A 13,381-nucleotide genomic window follows, 5' to 3' on the forward strand; every position below is an offset into this window, starting at 1 on the left:
GAGGAGATGCCGCTAGTAAATCACTCCATCTTGCTACGGGATGGAGCTCAACTCTTGCTCAACTACTTCACAGGCTTTTTGTGAGGTCCAAATGAGATCCTATGTATGAAAGCCTTGAAAACAGTAAAGCATTTGACAAATAGCATGTGTTATTTTAAAAAGTCAGAAGACTAACTCATAGTCCTTAGGAGCACAACGCTTCAATCATCATGGCTTCAGTAGAAAGACCACACTGTCCCCCAACCTCCAGTTCTTTAAATAAAGGGCACGGGATTTTCTTAAGCACATCTTTTAAAGATCAAGGGCTCAGGTATGCATGCTGGTACTTGAACTGGTCTTTGCAGGGAGCTTTAGTGTCTTAACTTTAATGCAGACACCCTGCCCGAGCTATTCATCCTGACTAGAGCAAGTAACTATTCCACTGTTACTATCAATTCTGTTCCAAAAACACAAATACCGTAATTTTACACCCTAAATCTAGGCAATACAAGAATGAAAGGGGGAAAAAAACAAGCAATACTTTCTCATGAAAGGGCTACATTATATACAACATTTGTTTTTATTATTATCATGATTAATAGTTAAGTACACTGTGTAATTCCCAGGCAACATAAAAGTGGATGATTTATATACAGAACACCTGTATTTTTTTTGGGGGGGGGACCAGTAGGACTCACCAGTCTATTAAAAGGCAACCACACAATTAAAACCTGCACAATTCCAAAAATGCAGTATTTGAGCAATTAGAAAGTCAATCGTCAATTCATTTTGGCAAACCTACTGTGTAATCCTGCTTTTCAAGTAACGTCAAGTGCAAATTCCAATATGTCCTCTCATCTAAAAATCACTGCAAATTCCATCATGTCCTCTCATCTAAAAATCACCACGACAAACAACAACCCCAACCCAATCTACCTGCCCTGGTAAGAGTCACGATTCAGCCCATGTGACTAGCCCCGAGCATGGTCGAGGGCCCAGTCATTCCAACATGTGCTGCAGTACCGAGGGGTCCACACCCACGGCCTGCAGGCCCCTGTTTAGGCTCTGGAAGGTGGCCTCCTTCCCGAAGCGCTGCCTCCAACGCACCAAGGCCTCCACCACCTGGGACTGCACGTTGTGGGGGTGGTTGGCCTTACAGCGGTAGACGTCTGTCTGGAAGAGCCCCAGAGACAGCACCAGAGGCTCCCACTCGGGGCCCAGCCTCAGGGCCAGCTGGTTGATCTGCCGGTCGGACGGGGAGCTGTGCAGGACGTGCGGGGGGACTCCGGTCATCTGGTCATCTGGGGAGGAGAGAGACACCATGGTGAAGAGCGGGCGCCGACACATCAGAAAGTGAGAAAAGTGTTAGATGCTCATTGAGTCTGACTCTACATGACCCCATGGAACATAGCCCACCAGGCTCCTCTGTCCACGGGATTCTCCAGGCAAGAACACTGGAGTGGGTAACCATTCCCTTCTCCAGGGGGTCTTCCCAACCCAGGGATCGAACCTGGGTCTCCTGCATTGCAGGCAGATTCTTTACTGTCTGAGCCACTAGGTAAGCCCAAACACATCAGACGGGGTAGGGACAGGCAGAAATGAAAAATGTGGGGGATGAGACACATCCCAAGTGACAGGGGCCCACTTTTAGTCTTCACAGGGGCTGCTCAGTAAAAAGCCACATGTAGGGGCTTAAGAAACACTTAGCACCTAGGGACAGGTTTATTACAGAAAATGTGAAAACAAGAAAATAAAAATAATTTGAAATCCCATCAGAAACCCATTCAGAATACTTCGATCTATTTCTTTTCAGTCTTTTACGCATTAAACATACATTTACGATTACATTGCAGGTATTGCTCAGATGTTAAAGAATCTGCCTGCAATGCAGAGGACCCAGGTTCAATCCCTGGGTTGGGAAGATCCTCTGGAGAAGGGAATGGCAACCCACTCCGGTATTATTGCCAGGAGAATTCCATTGACAGAGGAGACTGGCAGGCTATAGTCCATCGGGTCACAAAGAGTTGGACACGACTGAGCGACTAACACACACGATGCTTTGTAACATGCATTTTTCACCTCCATCTCCTTTACTAGGGAGGCCAAGCTGAGGCTTCTGGAGGCATCTAAGGATGCCTTCGTGGCCCTCCTCCCTCTGGAACTGGCCTGTGGGGGCAGGGGTGATGTCGTCTCCTGTAGGAATGGCCAGTGCTAGAGGGTAATTTGCTAGAGGGTGACTGGCTGTACAGAACAGCTAGTCTCACCTGACCAACTTGAACACCTCCGAGAAAAGTGACAGTTTCTACAGAGGCATGAGCTAAGAAGGGCCCGAAGAAAAAAATAAAACCTAAAAGGCCATGACGGAGCAGCACAGATCGCAGGAGGAGAATGACCACCTGGCTGAGCTCAGAAGAGGAGAGCAAGCACATGCTGCCGATGGGCAATGAGAGAACCTGACATTGTACTTCCTAAACTCGAGCCCTGTCTCCCCAAGGCCAGTCTGCGGAGGAAGTCTAACATCAAGTGAGTGACTACAGATGTGCTAAAAGGTGCCACTAGTTACAGAGAAGGCCTTCCAGAAGAAGGAAATTAAAAGCTAAGTCCTGAGCATGAGGAGAAGGAGCCCAATGAAGAGAAAAGAAAGGAGGGTACCCTATGCAATGGGTAAGGCATGTGCAAAGGCCCTGAGGCAACAGAACATGGCAGGTGAAAGACAGTCACTGTAGCAAAGAGCAGAGGTTGAGATACGCTCCGAACATCCAAAATGATGGTGCCAGTCATGGGTTAGACCAAGACTGAAAGCTCAGGTTTCCATACAATAGCACCTTGAACTATATTTTCTGTCACCAGCATTCCAGGAATTCAGGTCAATCCCACTTCACACTCACTGTTTTGATTTATGAATTCAACGAGAAGGCAAGAGGCATCCTGTTAGAATAGTTGATATCTTCCATGGCATGGACCTTTGGTCTCTAGGCAGTTGCTAACAGCTTAGGCACAAGTTGCAAAAATATTGCCAAGGACTCTTTCTGGTGTCTGTCAAGACTGCTATTTTTAGCAGCAAGGGAAAAACAACAAATAACACACAAAGGGATTCCCATAAGGATAACAGCTGATCTATCAATAGAAACCCTCCAGGCCAGAAGGGAATGGCAGGACGTCCTGAAAGTAATGAAAGAGAATAACCTACAACCTAGATTACTGTATCCAGCAAGGATCTCATTCAGATATGAAGGAGAATTCAAAAGCTTTACAGATAAGCAAAAGCTGAGAGAATTCAGCACCACCAAACCAGCTCTTCAACAAATGCTAAAGGATCTTCTCTAGACAGGAAATGCAGAAAGGTTGTATAAACGTGAACCCAAAACAACAAAGTAAATGGCAACGGGACCACACCTATCAATAATTACCTTAAATGTAAATGGGTTGAATGCCCCAACCAAAAGACAAAGATTGGCTGAATGGATACAAAAACAAGACCCCCATATATGCTGTCTACAAGAGACCCACCTCAAAACAAGAGACACATACTGACTAAAAGTGAAGGGCTGGAAAAAATATTTCATGCAAATGGAGACCAAAAGAAAGCAGGAGTCGCAATACTCATATCAGATAAAATAGACTTTCAAATAAAAGCTGTGAAAAGAGACAAAGAAGGACACTACATAATGATCAAAGGATCAATCAAAGAAGAAGATATAACAATTATAAATATATATGCACCCAACATAGGAGCACCGCAATATGTACGGCAAACGCTAACGAGTATGAAAGAGGAAAATTAATAGTAACACAATAATAGTGGGAGACTTTAATACCCCACTTTTCACAACTAGGATAGATCAACCAAAACAGAAAATTAACAAGGAACACAAACTTTAAATGACACAATGACCAGCTAGACCGTAATTGATATCTATTAGGACATTTCCACCCCAAAAACAATCAACTTCACCTTTCTTCAAGTGCACACGGAACCTTCTCCAGAATAGATCACATCCTGGGCCATACATCTGGTCTTGGAAAATTCAAAAAAAATGAAATCATTCCAGTCATCTTTTCTGACCACAGTGCAGTAAGATTAGATCTCAATTACAGGAAAAAAATTGTTAAAAATTCAAACACCTGGAGGCTAAATAACACGCTTCTGAATAACCAACAAATCATAGAAGAAATCAAAAAAGAAATCAAAATATGTATAGAAATGAATGAAAATGAAAACACAACAACCCAAAACCTATGGGACCCTGTAAAAGCAGTGCTAAGGGGAAGGTTCATAGCATTACAGGCTTACATCAAGAAACAAGAAAAAAGCCAAATAAATAACCTAACTCTACACCTAAAGCAATTAGAGAAGGAAGAAATGAAGAACCCCAGGGTTAGCAGAAGGAAAGAAATCTTAAAAATCAGGGCAGAAATAAATGCAAAAGAAACTAAAGAGACCACAGCAAAAATCAACAAAGCTAAAAGCTGGTTTTTTGAAAAAATAAACAAAATTGACAAACCATTAGCAAGACTCATTAAGAAACAAAGAGAGAACCAAATTAACAAAATTAGAAATGAAAATGGAGAGATCACAACAGACAACACTGAAATACAAAGGATCATAAGAGACTACTACCAGCAGCTCTATGCCAATAAAATGGACAACTTGGATGAAATGGACAAATTCTTAGAAAAGTATAACTTTCCAAAACTGAACCAGGAAGAAATAGAAGATCTTAACAGACCCATCACAGGCAAGGAAATCGAAACTGTAATCAAAAATCTTCCAGCAAACAAAAGCCCAGGACCAGATGGCTTCACAGCTGAATTCTACCAAAAATTTAGAGAAGAGCTAACACCTACCTTACTCAAACTCTTCCAGAAAATTGCAGAAGAAGGTAAACTTCCAAACTCATTCTATGAGGCCACCATCACCCTAATTCCAAAACCTGACAAAGATGCCACAAAAAAAAGAAAACTACAGGCCAATATCACTGATGAACATAGATGCAAAAATCCTTAACAAAATTCTAGCAAACAGAATCCAACAACATATTAAAAAAATCATACACCATGACCAAGTGGGCTTTATCCCAGGAATGCAAGGATTCTTTAATATCCACAAATCAATCAATGTAATACACCACATTAACAAATTGAAAGATAAAAACCATATGATTATCTCAATAGATGCAGAGAAACCTTTGACAAAATTCAACACTCATTTATGATTAAAACTCTCCAAAAAGCAGGAATAGAAGGAACATACCTCAACATAATAAAAAAGCTATATATGACAAACCCACAGCAAGCATCACCCTCAATGGTGAAAAATTGAAAGCATTTCCCCTGAAATCAGGAACAAGACAAGGGTGCCCACTCTCACCACTACTATTCAACATAGTGTTGGAAGTTTTGGCCACAGCAATCAGAGCAGAAAAAGAAGTAAAAGGAATCCAGATAGGAAAAGAAGAAGTGAAACTCTCACTGTTTGCAGATGACATGATCCTCTACATAGAAAACCCTAAAGACTCTACCAGAAAATTACTAGAGCTAATCAATGAATATAGTAAAGTTGCAGGATATAAAATTAACACACAGAAATCCCTTGCATTCCTATATACTAACAATGAAAAAACAGAAAGAGAAATTAAGGAAACAATACCATTCACCATTGCAACAAAAAGAATAAAATACTTAGGAGTATATCTACCTAAAGAAACAAAAGACCTATACATAGAAAACTATAAAACACTGATGAAAGAAATCAAAGAGGACACAAACAGATGGAGAAACATACCGTGTTCATGGATTGGAAGAATCAATATTGTCAAAATGGCTATTCTACCCAAAGCAATCTATAGATTCAATGCAATCCCTATCAAGCTACCAACGGTATTTTTCACAGAACTAGACCAAAGAATTTCACAATTTGTATGGAAATACAAAAACCTCGAATAGCCAAAGTAATCTTGAGAAAGAAGAATGGAAATGGAGGAATCAACCTGCCTGACTTCAGACTCTACTACAAAGCCACAGTCATCAAGACAGTGTGGTACTGGCACAAAGACAGAAATATAGACCAATGGAACAGAATAGAAAGCCCAGAGATAAATCCACGAACCTATGGACACCTTATCTTTGACAAAGGAGGCAAGGATATACAATGGAAAAAAGACAACCTCTTTAACAAGTGGTGCTGGGAAAACTGGTCAACCACTTGTAAAAGAATGAAACTAGAACACTTTCTAACACCATACACAAAAATAAACTCAAAATGGATTAAAGATCTAAATGTAAGACCAGAAACTATAAAACTCCTAGAGGAGAACATAGGCAAAACACTCTCCGACATAAATCACAGCAAGATCCTCTATGACCCACCTCCCAGAATATTGGAAATAAAAGCAAAACTAAACAAATGGGACCTAATGAAACTTAAAAGCTTTTGCACAACAAAGGAAACTATAAGTAAGGTGAAAAGACAGCCCTCAGATTGGGAGAAAATAATAGCAAATGAAGAAACAGACAAAGGATTAATCTCAAAAATATACAAGCAACTCCTGCAGCTCAATTCCAGAAAAATAAATGACCCAATCAAAAAATGGGCCAAAGAACTAAACAGACATTTCTCCAAAGAAGACATACCGATGACTAACAAACACATGAAAAGATGCTCAACATCACTCATCATCAGAGTAATGCAAATCAAAACCACAACGAGGTACCATTACACCCCAGTCAGGATGGCTGCTATCCAAAAGTCTACAAGCAATAAATGCTGGAGAGGGTGTGGAGAAAAGGGAACCCTCTTACACTGTTGGTGGGAATGCAAACTAGTACAGCCACTATGGAGAACAGTGTGGAGATTCCTTAAAAAACTGGAAATAGAACTGCCATATGACCCAGCAATCCCACTTCTGGGCATACACACTGAGGAAACCAGATCTGAAAGAGACACGTGCACCCCAATGTTCATCGCAGCACTGTTTATAATAGCCAGGACATGGAAGCAACCTAGATGCCCATCAGCAGATGAATGGATAAGGAAGCTGTGGTACATATACACCATGGAATTTTACTCAGCCGTCAAAAAGAATTCATTTGAACCAGTCCTAATGAGATGGATGAAACTGGAGCCCCTTATACAGAGTGAAGTAAGCCAGAAAGATAAAGAACATTACAGCATACTAACACATATATATGGAATTTAGAAAGATGGTAACGATAACCCTATATGCAAAACAGAAAAAGAGACACAGAAATACAGAACAGACTTTTGAACTCTGTGGGAGAATGTGAGGGTGGGATGTTTCAAAAGAACAGCATGTATACTATCTATGGTGAAACAGATCACCAGCCCAGGTGGGATGCATGAGACAAGTGCTTGGGCCTGGTACACTGGGAAGACCCAGAGGAATCGGGTGGAGAGGGAGATGGGAGGGGGGATCGGGATGGGGAATACGTGTAAATCTATGGCTGATTCATATCAATGTATGACAAAACCCACTGAAATGTTGTGAAGTAATTAGCCTCCAACTAATAAAAAAATTAAAAAAAAAAAAAAGAAAAAAAAAAAAAAAAGACTGCTATTTTTTTTTTTTTAATGACTAAGAAGCAAAGTAGAATGATGATACTACTGAGCAATATTTTATATTAATACTGGCACTTTTATGGCTTTTCTAAAAATATGGGCTCATTTTAAAACTCAAACATACAAAAAAGTACAAACAAGAAAACAAAATTTCCACTATCCTACCATCTTATTTACAGTTCGTGAACATCATTCCAGACATTGCTTTATGTGTGTATACTATGAGAAGGAGAATATAACGGTCTTTTCCAATAAGAGTTACTTAATTTTGCTTGAATATAACAAGGAAAACCAGCAGAGGTGAAACTAAATGACTTTCTGATCTACAATTGAATGCTTTAAAAAAAAAACCCAAAACAAATAACAAAAAACACAAATACACAAAATATTTAATGCTGAGAAAAAGATTAAAGACAATTTAACAGGTAAACAACATGTTTCCACATTGATGCTGTATTTATATTCTCTTTTTTCTCATACCTCTTGATTTTTGCTGCTTCTATCATTTTTATTTTGTTGGATGCACAACATTTACATGCTTCTGCAATAATAATTTTCCCCCATTATCTAGTCTTAAAACTACATTATAATGGTTTGAATGTTCACCAGCGTTTTTTGTTGTTGTTATTGTTTTTTTAACACAGCTTTTCTGCTCTTGAGTCTGTTATTTTGATTTGAGTCTCATTTGGTCAATCTCTTCATAGGGTGGTTTTTTTTCCAGAAAGGTTCATGGTTACTATATTCCTTGAGTTCTTTCAGATCAAGACTATCTGCTTAGTGCCTTCACTGCTGAACAAGAACAATATTTATAAAAACAATGTCATATTATATTATATTTTAAATTATGAGTATAATTTTATATTGTTTAAATAATTTTATTTCTCTTACATTTGTAGAATTTGCTCATATTTTATGGTAGAGAAAACTGGTATGGAGAATTCTGATACTAACTTCATCATCCCCCTTTTGGGATAATCTGCTTTTTCTCTCTGGAGTTTGCAATACTGAAGCTTTAGACCAGGGTTTATCTTGGTCACTCTATGTGCGGCATGGCCTTCTGACCAAAGATTTAGTTCTTCCTTCTTTTCAAAAAAATCTTTCTGAGTTATATCTTTGCATTATTTTTTTCTATTCCTTATGCTGGAAGGTTTTGCCTATCTTCCACAGCTATCATTTTCTCTTATCATTTCAACTTCCTTCCAGTAATTATCTCATGCCTTTCCACCATGCCATTCATTTGACTACCACTTAGGGCTATTCTGTATTTTTTTCCTTTTGGTTCAAATCTTTTTTTTTTTTTTTAATATTTATTTTTATTTATTTGGCTGCATAGAGTCTTAGTTGTGGCACTTGGGATCTAGTTCCCTGACCAGGGTTTGAATCCAGCCCCCCTGTATCGGGAGCGCAGAGTCTTAGCCACTGGACCACCAGGGAATTCCCTGGTTCAAATCTTATATCATATTTTTGCTGCCAATTTTTCTTGGCCCTTCAATCTTTAAAAATCCCTTTCCACTGCACACCCATTAGGATGGCTTCTATCAAAAAAAAATAAGTGCTGGTGAGGATGTGTAAAAATTGGAACCCTTATGTGCTCTTGGTGGGAATGTAAAATGGTGCAGCTGCTATGGAACAGTTCCTCAAAAAATTAAACATGGAATTATGATCTAGCAATTCTAATTTTGGGTTATATACCCAAAAGAATTGAAAGCAGTGATTTAAAGAGATATTTGTACATCCATTTTCATAGCAGCATTGTTCACAACAGCTAGAAAGTCGAAGCCACTCAGGTATCTATCGAGGGATAAACAGATAAATAAAAAGTGGTATATTACACATCAGAATATTATTCAACCTTAAAAAGGAAAAAAAAAATTTTGACTCATGCTGCAAAATGGATGATTCTTAAGGACATTATTCTAGCTGAAATAAATCAGTCACAAAAGAGACAACTACACCATGATTCCACTCACATGAGGTACTTAGAATAGTCAAATCTGATGGGACACAAAGAATGATGGTTGCCAGGGTCTTGGGAGGGGCGAATGAGGAGTTGCTATTTAACGGGGACAAAGTTTCTGACTTGCAGGATGAAAAGGTCTGGAGGTTTGTTGCACAACAACATGGATGTACTTAACCACTGAATTGCACACTTGAAAATGGAAAAGATAGCAAGTTGTATATTTTACAATTAAAAATAAAACATGAAAAGAATCTTGTTTAATCATAACACTGAGTTTTTATTTCTACTGAACTGACACTGAACTCTTCTACAGCATGAAATGGTTGTGAGATTGAGTTTTCTTGGACTCGCTTTTCTCCCAAACCAGATTGGTTGCATGTTTATTTTTTGCAAGCTGTGTTCCTGTCTTTCATTCCTCACTTGTATGCAGCGTTTTCACAACACTTAGCTTCATCTTGTTCATACTTGATGTGGGTATCTCTGTTCAGAACTCTGTTTGGTCACCTACAGTAAGTTGATGTATCCTTGACAGTCCATTCACTTACAGGGGATTACACTCTGAGGTTGGCTGTGGCTTTCTATGTGGTGCTCTGCCATGAAGGAGAGGTAGGACCCACAGGGCCAGCCTTTGCTGGAGATGCTGTGCACTGATTTTGTTTTCCTTTCTTTTAATTAATTTATTTATTTTAATTGTAGGTTAATTACTTTACAATATTTTGGTGGTTTTTGCCATACATTGACATGAATCAGCCATGGGTGTACATGTGTCCCCCATCCTGAACCCCCCTCCCACCTCCTCCCCATCCCATCCCTCTGGGTTGTCCCCCTGCACCGACTTTGAGTGCCCTGATTCATGCATTGAACCTGGACTGGAGATCTATTTCACATACGATAATATACATGTTTCAACGCTATTCTCTCAAATCATCCCACCCTCGCCTTCTCCCACAGAGTCAAAAGTATGTTCTTTATACCTGTGTCTCTTTTGCCATCTTGCATGTAGGGTCATCGTTACCATGGAATCTAAATTCCATGTATATGGGTTAATATACTGTATTGGTGTTTTTCTTTCTGACTTACTTCACTTTGTATAATAGGCTCCAATTTCATCCACCTCATTAGAACCGATTCAAATGTGTTCTTTTTAATAGCTGAGTAATATTCCATTTGGAGAAGGCAATGGCACCCCACTCCAGTACTCTTGCCTGGAAATTCCCATGGACAGAGAAGCCTGGTAGGCTACAATCCATGGGGTCACTAAGAGTCAGGCGTGACTGAGCGATTTCACTTTCACTTTTCACTTTCATGCATTGCAGAAGGAAATGGCAACCCACTCCAGTGTTCTTGCCTGGAGAATCCCAGGGACAGAGGAGCCTGGTGGGCTGCCGTCTATGGGGTCGCACAGAGTTGGACATGACTGGAGAGACTTAGCAGCAGCAGCAGCAGCAATATCCCACTGTGTATATGTACCAAAATGTTCTTTTGGCTGCGGTGGGTCTTTGTTGCTGTGCGACACCTTTCTCTAGTTGCAGTGAGCAGGGTACATGGCTAGTTGTGGTGCATGGGCTTCTCATTGCAGTGACTTCTCTTGTATGGGAGTCAAGGGCCCTAGGGTGCGTGGGCCCACTAGTTGCAGTGCATGGGCTTAGTTGCTCCAAGGCATGTGGAATCTTCCCAGACTAGGGAGCGAACCAGTGTCCTCCTGAATTGCAAGGTGGATTCTTAACTACTGTCCCACCAGGGAAGGTCTGCTCTGTCTTTTGAAAGCCAGTTAAATGTGTTATACCAGAGGCTGCTCTGCTGGGGTGTATTCACTTCTATGATCTCTTTCCCGTAACTGCGGCAACAGCTTGCTTCAAGTTGCCTTCCCGCCTCTGCAGAGGGTGTTGCCTGACATCACTGAGGCTGCCCACCCTCCTCAGACAGCTTCTTTCCAACTGACCTGTATGACTGGGAACCCTCAGGCTGCTGGCCCCTCACCTTCCTTTTCCAGCATTGCTCCTGAGGGGTCAGGATGGGAGGTTTCCTTCTTTGCCTGACACTTTTCAAAGTGCTTGGTATGAAGCTGTGATTGGTTTTCTCGTTTGCTGGGTTCTGTTTTCATTCTGAACCTCTTTTTGGGTCAGTTCAATGGGTGCTGGGCGGGAACATCTGTGATTCTGCTACACTCTGTCATCATTCTGACTCCTGTCCAACTGTTCATGCAACATATGCTCTGAGCCAATGATGTGGAAGTGAGGGCAGTATTTGCTCTACTCCTCTACACTCTCAGGGTCACATATCCCTTGTGAATACTGCCACATAACTGCGAGATGGTCAGCAGTCTGCAGACACAGACTTGAGCAAAGATAACTGGCACATAGGCATGGCCCAGCCAAGAGCAAATCAGGCCCTTCCAAGGAGATCTTACACACACACAGAGGATAACAGCTGTTTGGGTCATCTGACCTCTGTCTGGAAAAGCATCCTCATGAACCTCTTCCAGCTCATGAATTCTGCTGAAAATGAGGTTAATTAAAAACGAGAGCCCTAAGGAGGTAGTGTCAACTCCCAAGGACATACTACATCAAATCAGGTCAAGCTAGAAATTAACCCGCTGTGACCATCTGGCCACTGTTCCTCTATGCTTGATGTGCACACCACTGGTGGTGGGCAAGATGATGCTGGGGGTACACAGGGGAACATTCTGTATCAGAACAGTCACGTGTCTGTCTTAACATGGTTAGAAAAGTACAAATAGCATTTCAAAGCCATGATTGCAAGGATTAAGGTAAGTAAATCAAAAAGCAAATGTAGAATGACCAAAAAGTAAACAGACCGGAAAAAAAAAACAAAAACGTAAGTTTTAAAAATAAAAAGTAGATTTAAATAAAAGCATTAAATTAGCAATATAGGTGATTCAAAAATAAGGCAGGAATTGTACAAGTAGGACAGAAATGACTGAAGTTTGGGAAGTCCAGTGTTTCTCAACACGTGAGCGAGTGGCATCTCAGGCAGGACGATCCATCGTGCGGGGCCGTCTTCACTGCACAGCAGGCTCTGGAGCACCCCTGGCTTATACCTACTACATGTCAGTCACATCCCCATCCCAGCCTGAGCACACGTGTCCACACACCCTGGAGCGAGGCAGCACTACCCCTGGTTAAGAACCACCAGATACTGGGACAGAAAAATGTCCATTCTTTTAAAAAAAAAAAAGTCCTATGCAGGCATCTAACTCCTTTTATACTGACAACTGTTCTCCCTTACATAGAGCCTGTCTCTTTCATGCAATCCTTTAATCCCATTCTTGGTGAAGTTAAAACTCACCTGTTTCAAAAGAAATACCATTTGTTGACAAACCCATCTACCATGATGAAAATCCATTTGAAGGGATGAACACCTCCAGTACCCACCCACCCCCATCTGCCCACCTACCCCCCACCTCCCCTCCACCCTCCAACTCTGTGGGCACGACATGAAGGAAATGTGCGTGGTGATTCCCCTTCTCTACCACTATCTCGTCTTCCCGCACTCGTGGTTAACCGTGGCTGCTCTGGGCTTAAACCTTAAACCCTTCCATTCAGCTTGTTTCTTATATGACATCACTGTCTCTCAAGCTCCTCATGGGCAGAGACCACGTCTCCTGCTTCTGTGTCCTTCCTGTACAAACTTCAGCCCCTTGCTGAGCACAATATGCAACTTAACGTATACTTTTCCAGTGACATTCTTAAAATCAAAGGTTATCCAAGTCAAGTTTCCAACTCACCTTCTCTAATGGCTACGTGTTTCTGACTTGTTACCGAAAAAAGTCGTCACCTCCAACAAACCTCTGTGCAGACAGCACTCTCTGCTCTACCCTGGCTGGTGAGGGCAAGTCCACA

At 41.0% G+C, this 13,381-nt stretch overlaps 1 protein-coding gene across 1 annotated transcript in view; it reads right to left on the bottom strand.

Annotated features, from left to right (window-relative positions):
• Positions 1-524: 524 nt before the first annotated feature.
• CRADD (CASP2 and RIPK1 domain containing adaptor with death domain) overlaps positions 525-13,381 on the bottom strand; it is a 182,541-nt gene continuing 169,684 nt past the window's right edge. Inside the window, exon 3 of the mRNA XM_043446376.1 lies at positions 525-1,280. Within this exon, the coding sequence (XP_043302311.1) occupies positions 979-1,280 (302 nt within the window). The 3' untranslated portion in view covers positions 525-978. The remainder of the gene's footprint in view (positions 1,281-13,381) is intronic.

Source organism: Cervus canadensis, chromosome 25 (assembly GCF_019320065.1).
Source record: "Cervus canadensis isolate Bull #8, Minnesota chromosome 25, ASM1932006v1, whole genome shotgun sequence".
Lineage (NCBI taxonomy): Eukaryota > Metazoa > Chordata > Mammalia > Artiodactyla > Cervidae > Cervus > Cervus canadensis.